Source organism: Haliotis asinina, chromosome 14, assembly GCF_037392515.1.
Source record: "Haliotis asinina isolate JCU_RB_2024 chromosome 14, JCU_Hal_asi_v2, whole genome shotgun sequence".
NCBI classification, from domain to species: Eukaryota; Metazoa; Mollusca; class Gastropoda; order Lepetellida; family Haliotidae; genus Haliotis; species Haliotis asinina.
This window is the reverse complement of record NC_090293.1, coordinates 32,494,183-32,521,095: the sequence shown is the minus strand read 5'-3', so window position 1 is coordinate 32,521,095 and position 26,913 is coordinate 32,494,183. Positions and strand designations below refer to the sequence as shown.

Sequence of the window (26,913 nt, the reverse complement as noted above, 5' to 3'; positions counted from 1 at the left end):
AAACAGGATACAGCAAAAATTATGGACGTTTCGAAGTGTTTAAGAGTTCTATATGCAGTGGCGATACTGTTCATTTTAAGATGCATTAGGTGTTGATATGTTAACCCGTTTGATTCCAGAGTGTGTGCCATCGTACCCCGATATAGCGTGGGATGTAGTTCTTACTGTAGCAGGGCGTGAAGTCATCTCACAGATGACATCCTTAACTTGTCAGCTTGTTGACGGAGTTTCAACAAAATAAGCCTCAGTACCCAACTTTGCGACCCGAGTCGTGGCTTCTGTTGACGGGGAAGTGTGTAGCAGGGCGTGGAGCCATCCCACAGATGACGTCCTTACCTTGTCACCGATGACATCCTTACCTTGTCAGCTTGCTGACGGGGTTAACAACCTCTTTGGTCATGTGAAAAGGCCTCCGACTTCGGAACAGAAGGTCCGTGGTTCGAATCCCAGCAGGCCACTCAGAGAATTTTGTAGCCGCGATATTAACATCATACATTGGTTTGTCTGGTACAACGTGGTGTTTTACCACAAACTTGATTGGACAAAGGTTAACATGGTGACCACATGTTTCCATGGAGATATGTTGTCATATGTTTATGCCAATGACAATAATTTATAATAAAGGCCTTTAGACCCAAGTACATTTTATGTGAATTTACAAAAGAAACAAAACAAAAAGAGAGTGGGGTTTTTTTTATTGAAAGGACTGCGAAATATTACAGAAGAAAAACATAGCTATGAACACACTAAAGACTGTCATGTTATTCTGGAAACAGCGTCTATAGCGTAACACAGAACAGTGAGTTTAGTTTTACCCCACTTTTAGCAATATTCCAGCAATATCACGCCTGGTGACCCCAGAAATGGGATTCACACATTGTACCAATGTGGGGATGTACAATGTGGGGAATGGAACCCTGGTCTTCGGCATGACGAGTGAACGCTTTAACCAATAGGCTACCCCAGCGCCTTAGTCAGTATTCAGATTTGGTGTCTCTGAAATCTTTAACTAGTTTTTGCTAATGAACAGAGGTGATGTACAATTCGGAATGTTCATCCATGGATATATAAAATTTTAGATGCGGGGAGCATCATAGCTTCGCCCATTATCGTGACGTCACAAGGGACAGCTATTTTATTTCGACCCAACTGAAACATTTTCGCACGCCGCGTATCTTACATCTACGCCCTAGATTAGCGAAACCATATTGATTTGTGACGTCATAAAAGGAATGTTTTAAATTGGTTGTTAAAAATACATCAAAGGATCCGAACACTCCATGTCACAAAACACCAGGTGTCGCCTCACAAATGTCAAGCCGCAGGTACACACTGATAAAATCTTGTATGAAACTATATCCGCTCTTATTAGCATAATACGCTCCGCCCACTGTCAGCCCGAAGAGCTCGTGAATATTCAGCACTACTTCCTGTTCGATCGTTCCGGTTCCCAGTGTGTACGAAAGCCCGCCAAATGATACTGTCTTAGATATGATCATGCTCCTTCCAGCACCGGGCCGTGACGAGTCGAGACCCTCAATGTACATGCCATGGACAACCACAGTGCCGGTCCCCTCTCCCGTCACCCCAACACCGTACAACACACCTTTAGTGCCAACTAGTCTTGGTGAGTACCCTTCTTTAGTCTCGGTTTTAACGAGATTTCACGTTATTTCAGTGCGACGCATGTACTTATATATTATCTGTATGTTTTGTCAAATAACAATGTTCTTTGATGTGTTCACTTTCTTTAAACTAATTTTACGATTTGGCTTGAATGTTAGTTTGAGCTGAGAAATAGTCGAATGGTTGTTAAATTTTGTTTGTGGAACTGTGAACATAGTTTTCCTAATTTCGTGAGCAGTAGCAACGGTAGCAGTAATACAATGATAGTAGTAGTAGTAGTAGTAGTAGTAGTAGTAGTAGTAGTAGTTGTTGTTGTTGTGTGCTTTCTGTATAACAAGATTGCATTGTTGATTGGGGTTTATTTTCGAAAATATTAGAATCGGAATCTGGAAATTCCATAAGAGAGCATGCATTATATAATTACTAGTGCCTCTCAAATCTTGACTGCACCTTTTAAGACGACGTATTGCGTAATTTTAGTTTAAGGCAGTATATTCAATATAGCAGCATATCTCTCAAATCTTAAATGTACCTTTTTAGACGAGTCATTGTGTAATTTCAGTTTAATTTAATATGTCAGTATCTCAGCATGCAGTTAACAGACAATAAATATGTTATTCCAGCTGAATGTAAACATGTCATCGTTATCAGAATCAGTGTTGCATCAAAAGGAAGACCATCATTTCTTATTTATTTGTTGGTTGGTTTTTCTTGGGGTTTTTTTGTGTGTTAAAAATTATTTATCCACCCCTCATCTAATTTGTTTCCTTGTTGATTCATTCATCTATCTATCTATCTATCTATCTATCTATCTATCAGTATTGCTAATCTGTTGGCCTTTAACAGTTACATCTTGTTGATTTAGAACGGTTCGCATGTACTGGATTTACACTGTGTTTTATCAAAAGAGCAAACAGGGTGCTTTCTCACAATGCTGCAGTATTTGTGTACAAAACGGACATGAAAACCGGACGACACCAAGATGCACAAGCCTCAAGAACCAAACACAGTGAGGCAAAACTAGCACATACCCGACATCCATTCATGTAACCCTGGATATTTTTGAATGACCTAACAGGTCCTCTTCCGGGAAAGTCTGCGAGGAGTTTGTGAGGTGGGAGAATGGGGGAGGGAGGGTAGGCATACCTGAGATGGGGCCCAACTGATACCATGTTGCACAATCCTCCTAGAGAGGGTCACCGACAGATATGGGTGTTTTGTTGTTGCTGCGGTAAAGCCATACGGACTACACTTTCCTTGGGTTGTATGAGAAAAGAGCCATAATTATTTCAGTTCGAGATAAACGGATAAATTATTTTGTCAGATTTACATGAAATCGCCCAAACCATGCATTTTTTACGCTTTTCTTTCGCAGTTTTTCTTAGGGTCTTTTACATTTGGTTGTTAATTAGAAGTTACTTGTTTTATAACATTTGTGTGACACATACGTAGATGTACATTCGAGCACAGATATTTTAAAGAAACACAAACATGTTGAAATACTATTTCTGGATTGTTAAGATACGTCGTCATTGATACCTAAAATATATCGGACCGTGAATACACAAAGAGTGTTGGCGGAGTAGACAAGTAGTTAAAGCGTTCACTCGTCACGCCAAAGACCCGGGGTCAATTCCTTACGTGGGTGCAATATGTGAAGCCCATATCCGGTGTCCCCGCTGTGACTTTGTTGGATTATTGCTGAAAGCGGCGTAAAACTAAATTCGTTCATTTACTCAAAAAGAGTTCTAGACTTGATGTTAGACATGCAAAGCCGATGTTTTCCAAAGTAATGAATATATTCTGTAAACATAATTTCTCAAATGACGAGCCCCCAAAATTGAGCATTGCTTGATTGCAGTAGAATATTTTAAGCAAACATGGTTACAAAAAATTCCTCTTTAACAAGGAAAATTACAAAATTCGTTTTCAACTTATCTGGTGATTGTGTAATCCAGGTTGGTAACATGAGACGTTTGTCAACTATGGCTTTTGTTTGCTTGGAAGATATAGATTTTTATAATATCTGGGAAAGATCATCAGAACAAATGATACGATATTAACATTAAGGTTTAATATGTTACAGTGAAATTAGTCAAGCGTTTTGGTTGGTACGTTGGGGATGGTTTTTACGCCGCGAACCACGCGATTGGGATCCTCGAGTCTCACAAAATTCCCCTTCCCGCCCCCGTTAAGTTATACATATGTTGCTTAATGGCAGTTCTAACCCGGATGCTCCAGGGACAAACGTTACTTATATATAACTTACAGTCTTTGTGTCTTCTCGGCCGGTCTGTTCCATGTAGCATGGCGTCAGGCGGCATGTTTCAGAAGTACCAGTGGAACGTATTTGCTAGAAATATAGTAGTTCGTATTTACTTTCTTCCAGTTGTTCCTTGCACATACATATTATGTATGTATTGTATGCATGTGAGACGCGTATTTTGTTAAATGTGTGCTTCGGTTCGATTGATAAAAATATTAAAGTACTGAATATTAATAATGTTCATATTCATAATAATATTAACATTGAAACAAAACTTAACCCGTGCAGTCAGTGACAACAGCAGTGGCGGGAGGCGGGACCTTGGGTAACAGTTCTTGAATCACGTGGATCATGACCTTCACGTGCATCGGAAGGGATTCTACCTTTAGCTCAGTAATGGACTCTTCCTTTGAGTGTAACAACACGTGGATCGTGACCTCCATATGCACTGCTTCAAATTCCATCGGTGTCGACCCGTGAAGATCCGGAGTAGAATATTAATAGGTCAATCCATGTTTGCCTAAAAAGGCGACTGTGCTTGTCGTAAGAGTCGACTAACGGGATCGGGTGGTCAGACTTGCTGATTTGATTGCCATGTCATCTGTTCCCAACTAACCAGATCGATGCTCATGCTGCTGACCACTGGATTGTCTGTCCAGACTAGATTACTGACAGACCGCTGGAATACTGAGTGCGGCGTAAAACGAAAGTCACTTACTCGCCCATCGGAGTCCCTGTTTAGATGAAATGGGTTCTTCCTTTGCACGTACAGCACATACCATCTATAAACGGGGTGTGTTGTTTGAGGGAGTGTTGCTTTACACCTCATCACCAATCTGAAATAATACTCCCTATAAACATACGTTACACCTCACATACCCGTTTCTGTTGTAGCCCAACCGCCTCAAACATGGACCAAGAACGAGGTTCGAGTCTGGCTGGAGTGGTGCGCGACGGAGTTCTCAATCGAGCCTGTCTCACCAGACAAGTTCGACATGAACGGTAAGTATCTGTTGTTGCAGTGAAAATGTTCCTTTCTACAAGATCGGACCCGTGAAGGTCCAGGGGTAGAACAGACCTTCAACAATTCATGCTTGCTATAAAAGGCGACTATGCCTTTCGTAAGAGGCGACTAACGGGATCGGGTGGTCAGGCTTGCTGCCTTGGTTGACACATGTCATCGGTTCCCAAATATGCAGATCGATGCTCATGTTGTTGATCACTGGAATGTCTGGTCCAGACTCGATTATTTACAGACCGCCGCCATATAGCTGGAATATTGCTGAGTGCGGCGTAAAACTAAACTCACTCACTTGTACAAAATCATTTATCGCAATTATTCCCACGAACCATTTCTGAGGAAATGTTTCCACGACCGGGACTTTATTTCTGTACTATTTTTAGTTCTGACATTAATTTCCGTCTGAATGTTGCTTCTCAGCCTCAGAACTGACCGTGACCCTGACCATAACCCGGACCCTAACTCTGACACTGACCCTGACCTTGACCCTGCATCTAACTCTGACCTTGAGAATGACCCTGCCCCTACCTCTGACCCTGACCTTGCAACATTGATGTCATCATCTGGACCCTACACGTACAACTTCTATCCTATTACAGGAATGGTAACCAAGGACCATTTCTAACTAGATTCATCTCTCTGAACATTGGTATTTCGAACAGATGTTCCTATGACCTAAACCATGTGTCATTTGTAAGAGACGAATAAAAAGGGCATCGAGTGGGCAGGCCCTGTGATTTAGAAAATTGACTGACATCGTGCTTACACTATCGACCACTGTTTTGTCTGAAATGCGATTGTTTTAGGGGCTGTCGTTGTATGGCTTGAATACCATTACTGTGGCATAAAACTGCATGTTCACTGTGTAAGAAACAATTCATCATTGGACATCTTAATAACCATGTATGATATTTTGGAATGACCAGAATCAAACGCTGGAATTCCAAAATAGCATAAACAGTCACAATATATTTCCCGAATGTAATGGACTGGAAACCTGTTTCAAGAGTTTATTGCTCGAAAACATATTTTTGAACAGAAGCACCCTGAAACAAATCGACCGACCGAAGCAATTTCAAGCAAACTGTCAGTGTTACTTTATCTATATCTAGACGTACCCACAGTTCTGTGTTCGCAATAACCATTGACACATAAAATACAAAAGACTGCATTCACTTTGGCAATGTATTTTTAACAGGATATGCTCTCGCATAATGCATTGAGATACTTCTATCAAATACATATCATCATCCTGCCCGCCATGTCATCACGTCATTGTTAACTGTGTCAACCAACCCCCATTCCACCCGCACTTGTAACTAAATCTGTGTGGGCACAGGTCACTGCAACCCTTCCCTACTCCGCTCCTGAAAAAGGGCACCTGTTCATTTCTGTCCCACGCTAACCTCACTCCCACGCGTATCATAATTTACTAGCCTGTGTGCTGTAGTAAGAAAATTCACTTCTGAAATAGTTTCTTTTAAGTGTGATGTACTGCAGTATGCAAAAGGTTGAAGGCTTCAAAGATATACTCTTCACAAAAACTAGGGGAACCTGAACTTTCAAATTGGAGAGGAAGTGTAAACGTTGACAAACGTTTCAAGGACAGACATCTTATGAACGCACCACCAATTCCCTCTATTACCACCCCTAAACACAATGCATGATATGCACGTGCACAACGCAGTAGCCCCATACACGTGTATTGGGTCCCATTCTTTATTTTGAAGGTTTTCAAGAAGGTCGAGAAATCACTTAGAACATAAATTTTGCCACTAATGTTGCATCACACATTTGTTAGTGTTTTGTTTCTAGTCGTTTGTTTTAAAATGCAAATCGCACACATGCAAATTACAGTCATACACCAGTCATCTTTCAAAAGCGACTACATTCCAAATAGCTATGGTTGTAAGGAAGTGCACATGGTGATGCACTCTCAGAACATTCAATAATATTGTATCAATATTGATTGACCCTGATAAATCTCCAAAATCTCACTACTGGTAGTATAAGTAATAAGGGGATTATTAAACCCCATTAATAACACTACTTTACTTTTTTAAGAGTATATCTGATGTAAGGGTGTCACCACAGTATCAGTAACCCTTGCTGTTATTCCAGAAATAACCTGCTGATCCCTGTTGTTTGTTTGTTGTTTGTTTCTACAGCCTTACTTACCCCAATAGTCTCTCCTGCAGACACAAACTGACTTTTGTTTACGTGTTTCAGGCAAGGCTCTCGGTCTGTTGACCCGAGCCGACTTCATGGAGCGTGACCCATCGTCGGGGGACCTTCTGTTTAACGCTCTACAAAGACTCATCAACAAACATGAAAGTAAGTGGATTTTGTTTACACAGCCCTCACAGTGCACCCAAAAAAATACACTTCCAAAATGTCAATGATTGCTACTTCCAGATTTGATAGTTAACTGTCTGAATGAACTACCTAACTTTCACACCCTTCGCCAAAGCAATCTTTGCACTAAGTCGATCGTAAAGTTGCAATCACAAAAAATGCAGGGTTGTTTAGGTCTAACTACGAATGTATAAGATGATTCCAGCAATGATGGGGCATGTCCCCATGTGTTGTCAAACGTTCATACGGCTTGGCATAGACCGAATCTATTTCCCAATGGCAATGCCACTCATGACCACTCTTCCTGCAGCGCCTTGCCATGTTTGACAAACATTGCGGATTTCCCGTTTTGTCGTGAGCGGCTTAAGATCATGGCCCTGACTGTGGGAGATAGGCAGGACTCCTTGCAGTGATGATTACTGCTAGAGTGGACAGGGCCTAGATTTTCGAAACTGGAAACTCTCTTAGCGCTAAAATCGTCGTAAGTTAATGTATGGCAGTTACGACTATCTTGCGACTCACACATTAACAGACCACCGCCATATACATTAGGTGGAATATCTCTCTCTCTCTCTCTCTCTCTCTCTCTCTCTCTCTCTCTCTCTCTCTCTCTCTCTCTCTCTCTCTCTCTCTCTCTCTCTCTCTCTCTCTCTCTCTCTCTCTCTCTCTCTCTCTCTCTGACATAATTTGCCACGAGGACATCACGCAAATGCCAGTGTATTTAATCGATTAGAATAGAATTTCGCTCAATATACTAGTGACAAGTAAGACTTTATCCCTTTATCCCTTCATCGACGGGCCATAAAGCCAAATCAATATCAATTTCCATGTATTACTTTAGGAAATCGTAAAGATGCCTCGAGCCTTACTTCAAGGAAATTCATGACAATTATCATTATATCATTTCCTGCAGTGGTGTCTATGTTGCTTCCTTCGTGAGGATGTGTGGCATGTTCCTGTTCGGGAAACGATTTGTGATGACTGGCATTCATGAATTTTAGTGGCACATTTTAACCAATGAGCATCGCTTCCTTATCGCTAGTTCCGGCGAAACGAGAAGGAGGTTTCAATTGGGCGTCTAAACGATGATGCTTCTATCATAACATCCGACTTGTTTTTGTTGATCGGTTAATTCGAGTGTTGTATTCTTTGTAGGAAATAAAAATGTTTTTGTTTGAACAGTAGTAACTTCCTCGAAACACGATAAATTTCATTCCTTCCTCAGTGGTCTAATCGATCAGTTATTTCCATCCCTGTGGAACGTTAACTGATATCCATTCCTGGTTCCGTTTTAAGACCAGTTAAAGTTATGACATTACTCCTCTGTACACGTGTTACCTTTGTGATCGACAAGCGCTTAGGTTTAGAAAATATATGATTGTGATTTAACAAGAACCTCAGTGAGATAGGAAATTCAGATCCTGAATGGAAGTAAATCTATATTTTAGTTCAGACTGTGTTGTATCTTATTACATAAAGGAGTGAGCTGAAGGGACAGCTATGTGGATCAGTCACTGTGTGACGTTTCAAAGCTCTGAAAGGGTAAATGGTGAAATAATTAGGATGCCTCAGAAACAGCAAATAGAATTCAATGCAGACTGAAAAAATCGCATTTTTCGCATCCTCCCTTCACAGAAAACAACTCAAATTTCATTTTAACCGGATTCCAACTTTTAGTTTCACCCGTACAAAATGAATCATGACGACTGATTAGAATCATTAGAAGAACATACTACTGCATACTGGTTCCCGGGCCTCTCATTAATATAGAGTGAAAGCAGAATGATACTGCTGTAGATTCTGCAGATCTTAGAAATAATAATATTCTCTTTCCACCTTGATTCATGTCACTATTATTTGATACAAACATTCAACTAACGTTAGAATATCGGCAACACGTATCAGTTTCATAACACGCAGTATATGACCAGTTGCACCGGCACATGTTCATTTAGGTATTGTGTACCGACTATCATTAAGGTAGTTGGAATTTATAACGGTAATGGGTGCAACATATGTTGTATTTGGGAGAACACTATTAAAGTACAAATTCTAGATTTTTTTAGAGTTTCGAACCCGCACCCTCAGAGTCGGGCACCTAGTCTCCAGCACAGGGAGTTGTAACGCACCTGTGACCGCCAGTACACAAAGTAAGCCACCTGTATACACGCACAGCCATCGCGACTTACACATTTACGCTTTCCAATTCGTGTCGCATATTTCTTGTCAATTTTTGGGAAAATAGTGAGTTGGGAGCTGGGTTAAATGCCTCGCTAACAGCATTTCATCAGCAATATTCCAGCGGGTTCACAGAAATGGACATTCTACTTCGTAGAGAATCGAACCCGAGCATGCGATGTGACGAGCGAACACTTTAACCTCTTGGCTACTTCACCGCCTAGGTATAATGGTATGACAAAGTGTAGTTGATATAATAGGGGAAGTGTGTATAGTTGGTATAATGGGGAAGCACTTTATGGTTGGTATAATGGTGAATTTGTGTATAGTTGGTATGAGGAAGGGGTGTATAGTTGGTATAATGGGGAAGCTGTATGTAGTTGGTATAGTGGTGAAGCAGAATACAGTTGGTATAATGTTGAAGTTGTGTATAGTTGGTATAATGGGGTATCTGTATGTAGTTGGGGTAACTGTGTATAGTTGGTATAATGGGGAAGCTGTGTATAGTTGGTATAATGAGGAAGGTGTGTATAGTTGGTATAGTGGGGAAGCTGTATGTTGTTGGTATGGTGGTTTAACTGAGTATGGCTGTTATAATGAGGAAGCTGTGTATAGTTGGTATAATATGCAATCTACGTATCGTTGGTATAACGGGGAAGTTGTGTATAGTTGATGTAATGGGGAAGCCGTGTATAGTTGGTATAATGAAGAAGGTGTGTATAGTTGGTATAATGTTGAAGTTGTGTATAGTTGCTAGAATGGGGAAGCTGTGTATAGTTGGTATAATGGAAAAGCTATGTATAGTTGGTATAAAGGTGAAGTTGTATAGTTACTTTAATGGTGAAGATATGTATATCTGGTGTAATGGTGAACATTTCATTATTCTGTTTCCTTCTAAATACGACAGTTACAGAATTTGGTGTCCCCAACCATTGCTCCGCTGTAAAAAATATAATTAGCAGCATATACCTCAACACACACCCTCACAACAGGACGCTGGGGTAGCCTGTTGGTTCGTCACGTTGATGACCTGAGTTCGATTCACCAAAACGGTATAATGTGCGAAACCCATTTCTGGTGTCCCCTGTTGTGATATTGCTGGAATATTGCTTTTAAAAGCGGCGTAAAACCCTACTCACTCATTCAAAGATGAAAATATTTTAGTTAAACAGATGTGAAAGCTGTAGCATATGTTAATTATAACACGGGTGTGAATGTTGTGTGTGAAAGCACTGTGAAAACCTGTGATGAAACCCATAAACCGAACTCTAAATACGTGACGTGCTGTTGAAAACAGTTTATCAATTTTATGTCGTGTTTGCAGTAGTCTAGATCTGTGACCGGTTTTGTAATAAAACAGGTAGACACAGTTTAAAAATATCTCTTGCATTATTAATCCAAGCGAAACACGGATTATTTACATTATGCGGATGCATATTTGGTGTGCCGCTAGCGCCCGGGGGTGTCGAGGCGCACCCCCAGGGAGCTGTTCTCGATACTTGGTTTAGTCATACTGCGAACTACCAGTTACGACACAGGTAGGCGGAAATAAACCCAGACATATCCTGTGAATTTTATAGCCATTTTCCTTATGATCAGGTCCGCGTAGCTGTTTTGTTTTATGCGTTGTTTCCTGAAGATGTCACAGTCGATGACGACAATTACCGCCCGAGGAGAACGCATAACGGAAACGGAGGCGGTACCACATTTACGCAGTGTGGTGGACATTTAAAAACGATATTCATCAACATGTCTCTGTCGTGCTCCACATGCGATCTTTTGCTGTGGGGACTGTTGGGTAGCCTAGTGGTTAAAGTGTTCGCTCGTCACGTCGAAGGTCCTTATTCGATTCCGTTAGCTTCACGTTACACTGAACCCGAGTTCATACTTACTCAGTCAGGCATAACGTTGTCCTCGTTTCGCATAGTGAGTACGGTTTTACACCGCTTTTAGCAGAAATGGGCTTCACACATTGCTCCCATGTGGGGAATCGAAGCCGGGTCTACATCGTCACGAGTTGACGTTGTCACCATTAGGCGTTAACCATGAGGTAGTTGTCGTTGGTCGTGATGGTGCAGCCGTTGTTGTGGGTGTCGTTTTTTGCAAATGCTATTCAGGTGTTTCTATACAAGCAAATATATAGCGCTTGAATCAAATCTGCGGGGATGCCAATTTCCAGTGATTGTTTACTTAAAATAACCGTGTTGACGCAAAAGCATTAACGATTGTTGGTTGTACAGTCAGTGACCAGAATAAAGGGACAATTACAACATATAACAGCATCCTGGTTCAGCAGCTAAATTCCCCTTTACATTCCACGCAACAACTCGCGCATGTAAAGGTTCACAGGTTCGCCATACCGTACTTCCTATAACAGACGTCGGGTGTCGAGTGTGTGAGTGAGTGAGTTTTACGCCGCATTTAGAAATATTCTTCCAATGTCACAACGGGGGACACCAGAAATGGGCTTCATACTTTGTAGTCATGTAGGAATCGAATCTGGGCCTTCGGTGTGTCGAGTGAAAGCTTTAACCACTAGGCTACCTCAACGCTCCAAGAGTATTCAGTGTAACGAGGGATCTAAATCAAAACTAGTGGTATTCGCGTTGGTTTAATTGACGCCTGGTTAAAATAAAAGATTCCTTCATTTGAAGCCTTAGCTCCAAAGAACGTCGAATCCCCAGTAGACAGCAGAGTTCTAACCAACGTAGTCTACAGTTGACGTCAGAGGCATAATAAATGTCGAGCGTCCAGTAAACTCTCCAGTAGACAATAGAGGCCTAATAAACGTCGTGTTTCCAGTAGACTGTAGAGGCATAACAAACGTACAGTCCCCAGTAGACGGCACATGCCTAATGACGTTGAGTCTCCAGTAGACGGCACAGGCGTAATGGCATTGAGTCCCCATTGACGACACAGGCCTTATAACGTTGAGTCCCCAATAGCCGGCAGTGGCCTAATGACGTTGATTCCCCAGTAGACGGCACAGGTGTAATGGCATTGAGTCCCCAGTAGACAGCACAGGCCTTATGACGTTGAGTCTCCAGTAGACGACACAGGCCTTATGACGTTGAATCTCCAGCAGACGGCACAGGCCTAATGACATTGAGTCCCCAGTAGACGGCACAGGCCTTATAACGTCGAGTCTCCAGTAGACGTCAGAGGCCTAATGACGAGTCTCCAGTAGACGACAGAGGCCTTATAACGTTGAGTCTCCAGTAGACGACAGAGGCCTAATAAACGTCGAATCTCAAATAAACTGCTCCTCAAGTTCAGAATTGCGGAAGTGGTCGGATTTCGGATAAACAACGGGCCAAAATGCAATAAAAGAATGGTGGTCGGTCTACAAAAGACTTGCAGTGTTTGCATTTGCGGATCAGTATTACGTTCATACATCATAAACAACAACAGCTTCTCCATAAACGACCGCGACTGCGCAACCTGAAGTGACACAACGTTATTTTGTCCCCAACCCTATCCACTTAAGGAAATGTGAAAGACAAATTGTTTTGGTGTGACATATGAAACCTTATGTCGTGACGCATTCTAATTCGAAATCCTCCAGTGAGAAGCGATATGTGTGGATCTCTGTAATTGTAGTACTGTTGAAGTCAACATACTTTATGCCTTGACTATTAAGCTCCTGACAACAACTGAATTTGATCGTAGTAAATGTGTGAGCTAGGTTTAACAATGGACTTTTGACTTTGTATTTGATCGTAAGTACGGCTATACAAGTGTCGGTACTGGTACATTTTCGTTAAAAAAAAGTAGGGATATTGGATTTACAAGACCGATAAAATGCAAATGATGAAGCCAAGGAGGAAACAGATGATGAAGAGAAATTAAGGAAACTGTGGCAATTTATTCCATTCATTTGGAAATGTTTCATCTGTATGGAATATTACTTTGCCTCATATCAATTAGCATTAGCTGGTTGTATGCTCGCAAAATGGAATATCCCCTACTTTTTTTAGTGGTATGTAAACGCACGCTTGTGTATACGGATGTGTCAGTCTCGTCTCCGTCGATTGGGGCCGTCGGGTAGCCAAGTGGTTAAAGCGTACTTAATCACCCCGAAGACCCGGGTTCGATTCCCCATATGGGTGTAATGTGTGAATCCAATTTTTGGTATCCCTTGTCGTGATATTGCTGGGATATTGCTGAAAGTGGCATCAATCCTCACTCACACATCTCATATATTAATATATATTTACATCAGATTTATCACAACAGATAGTGAAAGTGTACACGGTTTGGTTGAAGCGTGAGATTTATCACATTTATCTGTACGCTCCTCTTCAAGACGACAAACTTCGGGCATTAAGTTGACATTTTCAGTGACAGAAGTCAACACGTTTACAGACTGTGAGGTCTATACTGCTGACAAACAAACATATTACGCCACAATCAAAATGTCTACGTCATTTGGGGGGGAAGAAATCAACAAACATCAGGGGTGTACTTTCTTGAGTATGTTTTGTGAATACCGGCATTGAATTCACTAATTCAGTATAAAGGCTCGAATTCAGGCCGCAAACATAAAAAAGGGTTTTTACTATAAATATCGTCCTTGTGTTTTGAGATTTGGCATGTTCGGCGTAAGTGTTCAGCAACATAAGTGTATTTATAACCTGAGTATGGAAATGAATAGTGTTTTACACCTGGAAAAAACATCATTATCAACATGACATGACCTAGTTTGAAATGTCACGATGACATTTTGCTCTGGCTCTATGTAGAGTTATGTATATGTCGATCTATCGACGCATTAAAATCATAACCATAATTGTATATAAGGAAAGACTTGGGTGTGGAAGATGCTTGTTTTGTGGGGGCGGGGTGTCAGTATGGGGATCACTTGAAGGTGGTCCTGACATTCACATTGATTGACAGGTGTGTGGCTACTACAAGGTATTCTATACTGAACACGTTGTTGTTGAGGACGTTCAGAATTTGTTCTCGAGTGTCTTTAGGTAATGGTCCTTGATTTGAATGATTTTGCGTTTGAACGCTTCAGAACAGAACAAGTCATAAGGGTTTGAGAGTTTCAAACACATATCGTATCAACAGATTTTATTTTGTTTCGTTTTTTGTTTTATGCTTAACTAGTCATATGAAACATTCGGGCGCTCTTTTGCAGTGACACCAGTCTGCTCTTACTCCCCTTTTCCCTCAATTCCGCCGCCAGATGTCGCTGCGGGTTTCAGTCGCCATGCAACATGTTCGCAGCTGAAACCACCTCCACCAGGTGAGCTGTAACCTTTCTTCTGCTATTTCCTAGAAAATATTAAATGCAAAAACCTTTTACGGCTCACTTACTCCAATAACGTGTCTACGGCCAAACCACGCTGAAATCACCGGTTCTCTTCCGATAACCGAAGTTAAGCAACGTTTTTCCCGGATTTTACTTGTGTATGTGACCGCCTCGGAACACCGGGTGCAGTAGACAGTGAGGACCTGGAAAGGTCCAGGTTGGTACTGGTCGCCAGCAAACCATGGTTGTCGTAATACTACAAACGGGATCGGGGGTTCACGCTTGCTGATTGTGCTCCCACATGTCATTGTATTCCAGTTGTGTAGACCGATGTTCATGCTGTTGGTCACTGGATTGTCAGGTCCAGACTCGAGTATGCAGCTGGAACATTGCTGAGTTCGACGTTAAACACCAACCAAACCAAACCAAACCAAACCAAACCCTCATGCGTCGTGAAACGTTTCAAATTGCGTAGATCAATGCTGATGATGTTGGTCACTGGATTGTCTGGTGCCGGCTCGATTAACCAACCCGTCTTGCGTCGTTAAACCTTTCAAACTGGAGTTAAACCCAGCTCACTCACCAATTCATCATTTCAGCAGCCCTGGTACAGAGCCAGGACCACAAAACCAATGGCATCCTACTTCTGACGGACAACCCCACAAGTGGCAGCGTCCAGCCCACATACAGCACCGACAAGCCGCACACGTCCTACATCCCCATCCTACCAGGGCCTATGACGTCATATCCGTCCCCGCTGCCACCACAGAAAGATCTCAGCCCTAAAGTCCACATTCCAGGTAGTCGTAGAGAATGGGTTTTTTGTTGTGTGTTCTCACTGCCACTTTATTAAACGGGACGGTGGTGTAGCCTAGTGGTTAAAACGTTCGCTATCACGCAGAAGACCTAGGTTCGATTCACCACATGTGCACAATGTGTGAAGCCCATTTCTGGTGGCCACCGCCCTGATATTGTTGGAATATTGCTAAAAGCGGCGTAATCTCACTCTCATTCCTTTCAATACTATTAAACGCCCAGTCTCCATTAGACGCCAGTCCGCACTTGCACAAAGGTATGCTACGAGTGTGTGCATACCGAAACATAAGTCCCATTAACCTATTCAGACAATGACCTACTTTTCAGACGATCCGAATTTTCTCGTGTGAAAGTGTAAATTGACACCACAAACAACTCTGGTTAAACCGAATTCCAGTTCCTTGTTTCATAAGAAAATGGTATTTACAAATGAATTTTAATTTTAAACTTTAATTGCACCGTCATTCTCTACTTTATGTCGAGGTTGAGGCAGCATACTATGGAATCACAGATTGCCCCTGTCTGATGAGGTCGTAAAACGATTTACAATCCATCTGGCTCACTGGTTAAAAATGTTATATGTTGTTTTCCGCTTATTGAGCGTAGTTCTGTAACGCACAATTAGGTTGATGTAATATCAGTTCCGTCAGAGACCGCTAAACGTTTCTAGCGGCAGAGCCTCGTTTTGATATTTCCACGATTTCCAGGTTTCCGTTTATCAGAGCTCGCTGTACGACATAACACGCCGTGCGACGTATTTACTAGGATTAGAAGGAGCTTAGTGTTGCAATATACAACTGCGTAGGCTTATCAAATCACACTGATTAATATTTATGCATCCAGTTAAATGACATAGTCTAAAAGTACTGGACTGGTTATCGCATTAAGCTGCGCAATAGGACAGAACAAAGTAAACAGGAAACGAGACTGTTCTGTAATCAATGTTTTGACATGTACTACGGGTGTTAGGACCATCGTATCGCTACGGCTGCATTGTGCAAGTTACATTTAAGGTGGCCTTGGGTGTGTAGGGGTTGGGGGTGTATTCTCTAGCTGTCCCCTTTGCAACAAGCTTACATCTATCCTCGAATGTCCATGATCCTTTCTGGTTATTTTTCTGGGTACCCAGTGGGATATGCCATGCATCCGGGGCAATAACAATCAGACCATATCTTTAAGCATTATGAGCATTCACCTTGTGAATGGAGTTTACATTCACATACATTTGCCATTGTAGATTGTGCTGTAAGTTACTTGCAAAATATATTCTTACCATTCTCTATCTATTACTTTTTTTCCTTCAACTAAATATCTAACTGTTACTCTTCTCTGTCTAATTAATTGATTGATCAGTGTTTAGTGTATAGTGTTTTAAATTACAGCTCAAAATGAATGGGTTCAGTGTACTTATTAATACCGAGTATATACCAATCTAAGATCGAGGATGCTTTCAGGTCAAATACACTTAATATTGCGGTGGATATGAGTTGATACGGTACAGTGCATACTATATACCGTATTTCCTCTAATTTTAATTTTTTTACCGTTTCCAGACCCGACGCTTTTTGCGTTTACTGGATGTAATTACCGTAGTTGTTAGTGAGCCGCTTTACCCCAGGCGCTTATTGGATACCCGGCGCCTATTAGATACCCGGTGCTTATTAGATACCCGGCGCTTATTAGATACCCGCGCTTATTTGAGAAAATACGGTACATTAGGGGCATCATTGAAAGCACACTGGTCACAAATTTTCGGACCCAGGCTGTTACGAGACGGCTGGTTGGTTGGTTGTCTAACGCCGCACTCAGCAATATTCCAACAATATGGCGGTGGTCTGTTAATAATCGAGTCTGGATCAGACACTCCAGTGATCAACATCATGAGCAGTTTGGAATAAAATGACATGTCGCATGCCCCGTTAGTCGCATGTTAAGACAAGCATTGGTTGCTGAAGACGAATTCTATACTGGATCTTCACCACGAAGCCATCTGGGCCAGTTGTTAGTCAATGTCATAGCAAAGTAGTAAAGGCAGTCCTAAAGATAAGATGGATTTGAGGATCAAGACCCTGCCCACTTTGATCCTTAAGACGCACGTTTTATTCCAGTATGTTTTTCTACTTTTAGTTTTATTGTTGAATTTCATGGGTATTCCAAACAGCTAGGAACAACGTCTGAACGCACTGGCACTTTTATACATTTCAAATCCCAAGAGCAATTCAACGTATTGACATAATCACAGTGGCAATTTCATAGGCACAATAATCCGTGAATAGTTTATACATGGGCAAGTAATGTTAAAGTAGACTTCCTGGTTTGCTGAGAGAGCTTTTTCTTCTTACAGAGAGCGTGTTGAGTCCTGCCTTAACCAACACAGACACAGACAGCGCCTTGTCAGATCCCGAGTCGCCCCCTGAAGGTAGGGTTAAAGGGGTACTTCGAGATGATTTCTTAAAGGGGTCTTTGTGATCAATAATAGTCGGTTATATCAGTGGTGTGTTTGTTGTTTGTTGTTTTACAACACGCACCAGTATACGCGTATATGAGTGTATGTAAATACTCAAGTCTGGACCAGACAATCCAATGGTTGGATGCATGAGCACCGATCTACGCAATTGGGATGCCAAGTCAGCGAACCGGACATTAGTCGCCAATAACGTATCATTTATATCCTGGATTCAGCGTAGTGACTTGATCACAGAAGGCGACATAATATCGAAGTGCCTCAAGGTCGTTTATCCGGATTAACAAGTGTTTGGTTTAACATATCACGGAAGGTTTTATTGTCCCTTTGTTTCAAAACCAATTAAATACAATCTTCTGTCATATTGCTGGAAGGTATGACCTTACGCCACTTTCAGCAATAATCCAGCAATAACACGGCATGAGTATTCATAAATTGGCTTCACACATTGAACCCGTACGTGGGATCGAACCTGGGTCTTCGGTTTGACGAGCTGTACTACCCTACAGTCACTCAGGAAGAAAGAGCTCACAATGAGTACCAAATACCGGAAGTTCGATGACGTATATACTACGTCAAGGTCGGCTGAGATGTGTGTCTTCGACGTCGACTAGTTCGACAGTGAGACCGACGCACACAACCGACAACTCTAAAATTCGTTCGTGTTTTAGTCAATCTTTTGGAAGTCAGACCTTGTGTTTTTATTACAGGCGATGAGGAAATGGAGTACCGAGATGCTATAGAGAACCATGTGCACCAATCGCAAGACTGCTCCATATCACACGACATGTCTGCCGATCTCCACACGTCCCACCTCAAGAAAGGCGAAGGGGGTAAGATAGGAGTATCAGTGTCCTCTGCTTTCCTCTGAATGCCTGTTGTTATGGAAGTATCAGTGTCCTCAGGATGCCGCGGCCGGTTGTTATGGGAATATCAGTGTCCCATTCTGTCCTCAGAATGCCGATTGTTTTGGGAATACCGATGTCCTCTTCTGTCTTAAGAATGTCAGTTGTGGGAGCATCAATGTCTTGTTGTGCCTTCAGGATGGCGATTGTCATGGGCGTATCAATGCCATGTCGTCTTCTGTCCTCAGAATGACAATGTCCTCTTCTGTCCTCAGAATGTCAGTTGTGGGATTATCAATGTCCTCTGGTGTCTTCGGAAATGGCGGTTGTTATGGACGTATCAATGTCATATCCTCTTCTGCCCTCAGAATGCTGGTTGTTGTGGAAGGATCAATGTCCTCTTCTGTTCTTAGAATGCAGGTTGTTGTGGGAGTTCATCCACCAGCTACTGCTGGACAACAAGTACCGGGACTTTGTCAGCTGGGAGAAGCAGGACGAGTTGATATTCCGCATCATGAACCCAACAGGCCTGGCGGAACTGTGGGGACACCAGAAGAACAGGACCAACATGACGTACGAGAAACTATCCCGTGCCCTGCGCTACTACTACAAGATGAACATTATCAAGAAAGTACAAGGAAAACGACTCACATACCAGTATGTTTTGACCTCCAACTAAGATTTTTGTGAATGGCCCTATGCAATTTATGTGTGGGTGAGCGCCCGTCTAACAATTTCACGTTGTGACTTCACAACGTTGTGATAACGTTATGCCATCGTTGTTACAACGTTATTCTGTGGGTGAGCGCCCGGCTAACAATTTCACGTTGTGACTTCACAACGTTGTGATAACGTTATGCCTTCGTTGTTATAACGTAATTCCGTGGACTCGCATTTACACTAACACAAAATTGTACCGTGACGTTGTGATACGTCATAGTTACGTCACCACAAGGTAAAGCTGTTATTTTCATGCTAATGTATTTTACGTTGTCTTGGTTCTATTTAACGGTAATGGTTGAATAGTGTCCGCAGTAGAGGGCACAACATAAGAAACAAAGCAGAAATTCGCCCAAAGCATGACGTTTCCTCAATGTAAATTTACAACAAAAAAACCGTTGTTACTACCTTGTGAAATGACGTTATAATATGGCATAATACTAACGCTGCGTCATGACGTTACCAATCTACAGCCTCCCCAGGACGTTGCGTAAACGCTGTGTCTTGAGTTTATGAGTTGGGAGGTGGATTATGCAGTGAGACAGTAGTAAAAGCGTTGGCACATCAAAGCAAAAACTCTGCGCCTTCTCTAATATCGACAGGGACAACCAGTAAAGGGACTCTTAGATACACCAAAATATGTTGTTTCTTTCTAAGGCTTCATCCATTTCCAGGAGGCACGTGAAGGTCCCGGGGTAGAATTGGCCTTCAGCAACCCATGCTTGCCATAAAAGGCGACTATGCTTGTCGTAAGAGGCGACTAACGGAATCGGATAGTCATCCTCGCTGACTTGGTTGACACATGTCATCGGTTCCCACTTGCGCAGATCGATGCTCATGTTGTTGATCACTGGATTGTTTGGTCCAAACTGGATTATTTACAGACCGCAGCCATATAGCTGGAATATTGCTGAGTGCGGCGTAAAACTAAACTCACTCACTCACCCAATTTCCAGGATCGAAACACGATCATTTGCATTGTTTATTTGCAAATGTATCACCTTACTAGTCAGGATTTTATGTAACCTCCAAATAAAAAGATATCCATCGACTCGAAATGGCTCACAGTACAATAGGCCATACAGTCTGAACACCAGTTTGCCGTGCCGATCGTTACGCTACCATCGCATGCAATCGATTTATACTTTATGTTAGCATAACTATTGATGACTGGCCCTATCGATCAGCGCACTCACGACACCTCCCAGTTCGATTATTGTTCTTTCTTTTAGTCAACTGTTAACCGATTTTGACCCTCTTCTAAACCGTCTACAAAATTTAATGTAGTCGAAGCAATCCCGCTGATTGGTCGACGCATGTGAATCTGCAAATTCTTTAAAAATTCGTGTAAATTTTCAATTTTATCGCCTGCTTCACTTGGAAATTTTTTTTTCAGCAATGGCCACTCAAAGGAACGCATCAGCTGTTGTTGTTGTTGTTGTTGTTGTTGTTGTTGTTGTTGTTGTTGTTGTTGTTGTTCTGTATAAGATCAAACATCTGTATGATTGATACAGCTTACAACCATCCATTCCAGGTTTCTTCAGCATCCCAGAAGCATCAAGAAAGGCCAGAGAGGGGCTAGGCCCCATTCCGCCAGAGTCGCCCAACAGGAGCCCAATAACCTCAGACCTCAACCAATCAAACACGAGTCTCACAACGAGGCTGTGACTCCAGCAAGCAAAGACACTCATTCTGTGGATCAGACACCAATCAGGAGTTCAGAAATCGAAGCTTTTGACAATTACGACGGTCAGTGTGATTTACAACTAATTGACGGTCGTTTGAGACCAACATTGGACGATGACGAGGACAGATTCGAAGATCCCGAGGACCACACAGTTCCGTATGTTAAACAGGAAGTTAATGTTGCGCCTGTGCAAGAAGAACCGGAAGACTTATCTATGAAAACGCTGTACAGTAGAAGAAGGTCGCATTCAACAGAGTATGGAAAGGAAGAAACATTCGAAACTCACATAAAATTGGAAGTGGCAAGCTGACACGAATGTTGATTTTGGGTATTTTCCCCCTTTCGAGAAAGGAAAAACCAGGAATGGATTGAAGACGCGCAAATGGATTCTGTTACACTGACTTCCGTCTTCAATAGGCCGATCATTGGAAGTCATGAATCTGTTGATATAGTTCACAGGTGACAATTGATTCCATCTGCTTCGTGAATTCCCGCGATTTCTCACATAACAATATGCAGATAACGTATCCAGGTGTGGCCCAACCGTTGCACATGATGTGGAAACTTATTGGCATTATTCTATTCATGCAACATTTAGCCATTTGTAAATATCCATGGTAGCCATTAAAGGTGTACTTAGGAATCATACGCATACGTTCATAGTCTTCAGGTACATATACACAGATGTTTCATAGATGTTGTGGGACTTTAGGCGGTAGTTGTTAATCATATTAAGAGGGTGAAGGCCGCTAGAACCCTTGTCTTCTGAGACCCGAGAGTTCGATGACTTCCCCTTGATGCGTCAGGATCAGAAAATCGAGGCACTGAGGCTCTTGTTCAGTCTAAGTTTGATTCTTTGTCGGCAACGTACCCCAATGCGTTCAGTTTCACAATGCGATACACGACCAACATGATCATTCCGGCCTTTCCTCCCCTACTGAGCAGACCCCCAGTAATATAACTAAAACACTTTCACAAACAACGCTGAACCCATCCACACACCCCTAAAGGTGACGAGTGATTTTCAGAGATTGAGGCCTCCATGAGTTAGAACATTTACCACATTCCAAGGATTATAACCCTACTACGTATACAATAACACTGTTAGTCAAAAAAGATAGCCCACAGTGTTATGTGTTGTAGTACTGTGGGAGCTGTCTAAACCGGCACTTATCTGTACCGGAGAAATAATACGGTTTATACAACATGCCGGATTATAGAGCTGATAATAAATTTACATGCCACGGAGATTTTTTGCTGGTGTTGACAACTTGCCGGATTGGTCAGATGCCGGTTTTGACAGCTTCCACTGTATGTACAAAATGTACGCCCTTCGTCTATATAATTCTATAAGTCAAACCACGTTTATAACGGACAGACGAAAATACCGAACTGACCTCGTTCGTAGTGCGTCGTCACTCGTCAGCATATGATAACATACAGAGTTACGACAGCTCGTAATCTTACGAACTCTTTGTGGACAAGCCCCTATTCTTTTGCCCCTCACACTTGCTGTAAATTTTAGTCGTAACGAGTCTAACGAACTACGGATATTTCGACATATATATGTTCACATATCCGTAGTCTACTGTATGGTAAAATCCCCATGAAGAAATAAACATCAAAGTGAAACGACGTGGACGCGTTCAACGTTAATTTTATGTTCGGCTCAGCGTGAATGTAAGTGATCATTCGGGATGACACTGCAACGTTACGAGGAGGAAGACTTTCCTTCAACTGTATTTATTGTAGGACAGTTAGTAAAGGTAGAATTTACAGACAGCTGTTAACCAGAATTAATACAGGAATTGGCTTAAAAGGAAGCAATTAACTGCTATATCTGGTTTAATTTCAAGGCAAAAATGTAAGGGATTGTGAAATATTTTGATAAACTAAAGGTTCATAGAACCGAACTTATTTCGAATAATACATTCCCACAGCATTGTACCAAATGCTTTTCATATGTTCAGATTTCATGAAACAGATTCATTTGTGTAGATTGTATATTGAAATGGTTGTCGCTTCTATTTCCTGTAACCCGTCTTAAGCTGAAAATGTCAGGTTACCATGACTACACGAGGTTAAAACTGTGACATCAATGTCGATGACACGAGTGTGTTTGGTTAGTGATACAATGGTAGTACCGAGATCGAATGTGACGAATAAACGGCATTAACTGTCAAAAGAAACATGTAAGTTGACATAAATCCTCGTTTTCTTTGTTTTGGGGATGTTTATTTTTATATCGATCGAAAATCGTAGATGCAGTGGTAAACAGATAGCATAGTTAAGCATATCGAGTTGGACGAAGTGTTTCAGTTGAACATTAACCCATACTGACATGAAACCCTTAAATGGCAAGTCGTATAAAACAATGTGATATGTGAATATTTATGTCATGACACTGTGATTCGAGGAAACCGCTCAGCTAAATCTGTACAGTGCGTACAATGTCTTCATTATCATCGCCATCACCCCAGTCAGCATAATCAACTATTCCCTGTATTATATTTCCGCCATTGTATCGTTTCCGAAGTGACGTCATCCTGTCCATTCCGCATATCTCGTACGTGTCACTAAATTTGTCTCTCCGATCACGTGTTAAATTCATTTAATTGGTTGCTATTTTTAGTGCCGTGTCATTCCAATCGAGCTCAAAACAAAATGTAACAGACCAGTAAAGTGATACATTAACACTTTAAATCCATTATGAAACGAAAACCTCCTCTGAGCGAATGGGTTGTACGATGGTCCATTTATAAGCGCTGCGTAACTGAGTAAAACTTAACTCACTCCTTCACTCTCCTGGGCGTCTCCCGCCGTGATATTGCTGGAAAATTGCTAATTGCGGCGTGAAACTGCACACAATAACTCACTCCTCTGGGCCAATATCGTATGGTACATTCCATGAAAACTATTGTTTGTTTATAGATACAATCGGATGCAAGGCAGGGGCGGATACAGGTTTTTGAGGAAAGAGGATGGGGGGTACCCTTTTAATAATGGGGACTTCACACTTTTACTAGAGTTTCAATGTTCATTTGATAAACTTTCGGGACAAAGAGGGAATGCGCACCCCAACACGCGCACACGCGCGCACACGCACGCACACACACGCTCGCTGGATCCGCCAATGCAAGGCCTGTTTAGAGCGATTAAGTCAGTAGGTATATATTTTACAGACGACGTCATTTTGATTCATTTGAACAAAAGTTATGGAAACATCTTGTGTGACAATGACTGTGCCGTGTAACAGTGTAAGAGCTAGTGCACGAACAGTTTATTAAATATACTGGTCGGTAGGTAGGGGGAAATGTAGTACATAAATCAGGGCACGTGGATTTTATTCAAAGCGTACGTGTAGACCGGACAATCTTGTTTATAAAACAAACGGTAAACCGTGCAAATTTCAGCGGGAGGGAAAATACTGCTTTTATTTTTTTCTGTTTCACAAGATAGGCCAGCCCTTATCAGGTAAAAATACTATCATTAAAGCTAGTAAATGACGCGATATTGGCTTTTTTCTTCTTCTTCTTCTTTTTTTTTTTGTGCCGTCCTTGACTATATGGGCCTCTATGCCAATTTTAAGCGGGCGCGTAAACAACCATTTTATTTAAATTGTGTTAGTCCGTGTGTCCAGTCCTCGGCCATAAATTTAAGCACATTGGTGGTTGTAAAACAAGGTCCTAAAGGGTTTTTTTAAAAAGCGACCTAATATGGTCATGTTCTAAACCGCATGTACATGTGGAGTTGAATGAACTTCCTGAAATCCTACGCAAAAGGCATAATTCTATGTACTGTGACGTCGCTGAAAATATCACGTGATTAGTTTCAGCCTTCGTCAGTGTGAGAAAGTGATTATTTGTTAGTCGGATTTGCAGCTCCGTATTTTTCGTTAAAAACCAATCATGTTTAGTTGTGATATTTGCAAAACGCCACACCCCAAACGCCATGAATAAATCGTTGTTTAAGACATCTTTTGACTTGATTCACAGACACACTTGTCAACGGCTCGTGGCGAATTTTTTTGGATCGACCTTTTGATATTATTTGAGGCCTTGTATTCATATATTTACTGAAGTTTAAGACAATACTCGAAAAATAATTTGCCTCAGACTTGCGCACTTGTTATCGTCATCTTTGTTCCAATCATGACGTCAATGGCTAACTGGGTCAGGACAGGCTAGTGGGTAAAGCGTTCGCTCGTCACGCCGAAGACCCGGGTTTGATTCCCCACATGGGTACAATATGTGAATCCCAGTTCTGGTGTCCCCAGACCGTGAAAATTACTGGAATATTGAAAGAAGCGACGTAGAGCATAAGTCCTCATTCAAAGGCTAACTCTGGCAAACAGGTCATCACACTGAAGTGGTCAACTGCTTGAAATGGTTATTCAACGAGATTGAGTCGTTTGTTATTCATGTTGTACATTTGTAGATGTTGATGTTATTACAGATATGCAATGGAGCTTGTTAAATATGTATTTTCGAAATTTTACCTATTACTTAAAGAATAAAGATGGTTTTATCATATAACTGTTGTTTGTTGACTGGCCATCAAACCAGTGACTGATACTATGAGAGACGTCATCCGCCGTGTCGACGAATCTGCCGCTTCGTATGGCCAGATACCTGTCAAGATCCGAGTTAGAAGGGCGCATGTTGTAAGAGGCTTGTCGCAGGATATGGTGGTCAGCGTCGTTGAGTAATTATTGTTTGACTAAGTGGTCGATGCTCATTATGTTGATCACTGGACTCATTTACACATCGCCACTATATAGTTGGAATTTTGTGTGACCTTAAACATCAAACAAAGCCTCAAAGTCTTGACAAGAATGGGTTGATGATGACCCAGTTTGAACCGGTGAAGATCCGGGTTAGAACAGATCTTCAGTACTCCATGCTTGTCGTATGAGGTGTCTTGCGGGATGGAGTGGTCAGGCCCACTGAAGTTGATCGACTCATGTTATCGTATTCTGTAGATCGTATTACTTGAGGTTAATGAAACCTTATGCACTGTAAGCGTGGTCCTCACAGTGTCGACCTTGGGCTGTGGATTCGAATCCAGATTCGCCCCCACCACATTTCGGTTTTTGTGAACACCATACCCGTAGAGTAACGTCTAATATGACCATCTCTTCCAGGTTTCCGATATCAGCAATCGGACAACCGTAATATATCTGGACTATCTGTTCGGACACGTTAATCCCATCTCGCTCAACCTGGGTGCTGCTCAAAGGCTATCGATACATAGGATATGCCCCTACTTCACAACCTTAGCACAGACAATGTTAAGGTACACATCATTTCAACAGTCTCAGTGGTCATTTGAAATAATATGAGAACATAAATAAACAAAACAGAGAGAGTGAGGAGTGAGTGGGTAAGTTTAGTTTTACGCCGCACTCAGTAATATTCCAACTATATGGCGGTGGTCTGTATACAATCGAGTCTGGACCAGACAATCCAGTGATCCACAACATGAGCATCGATCTGCGCAATTGGGAACCGATGACATGTGTCAACCAAGTCAGGACCACCTGACCACCTGATTAAGTTAGTCGCCTCTTACTACAAGCATAGCCCCCTGTTATGACAAGCATGGGTTGCTGAAGACCTATTCTAGCGGGGACCTAGAGAGAGAGAGACAGGATCAGCTAATATGGTTGTGGGAGGTAA

At 41.9% G+C, this 26,913-nt stretch overlaps 1 protein-coding gene across 11 annotated transcripts in view; it reads left to right on the top strand.

The window, feature by feature from the left end:
- LOC137261905 (transcription factor ETV7-like) overlaps window positions 1-25,760 on the top strand; it is a 65,395-nt gene extending 39,635 nt beyond the window's left edge. For 6 of the 11 annotated variants that reach the window (XM_067799718.1, XM_067799721.1, XM_067799722.1 and 3 more), the window contains exons 2-10: window positions 1,511-1,627; window positions 4,787-4,894; window positions 7,143-7,247; window positions 14,590-14,697; window positions 15,303-15,506; window positions 17,864-17,938; window positions 18,694-18,816; window positions 19,242-19,485; window positions 21,083-25,760. In XM_067799718.1, coding sequence (XP_067655819.1) covers window positions 1,511-1,627; window positions 4,787-4,894; window positions 7,143-7,247; window positions 14,590-14,697; window positions 15,303-15,506; window positions 17,864-17,938; window positions 18,694-18,816; window positions 19,242-19,485; window positions 21,083-21,545 — 1,547 coding nt within the window. In that variant the 3' untranslated portion in view covers window positions 21,546-25,760. The remainder of the gene's footprint in view (window positions 1-1,510; window positions 1,628-4,786; window positions 4,895-7,142; window positions 7,248-14,589; window positions 14,698-15,302; window positions 15,507-17,863; window positions 17,939-18,693; window positions 18,817-19,241; window positions 19,486-21,082) is intronic. The other 5 variants (XM_067799720.1, XM_067799717.1, XM_067799719.1 and 2 more) reach the window with 3 other exon arrangements.
- The last annotated feature ends 1,153 nt before the right edge of the window (window positions 25,761-26,913 follow it).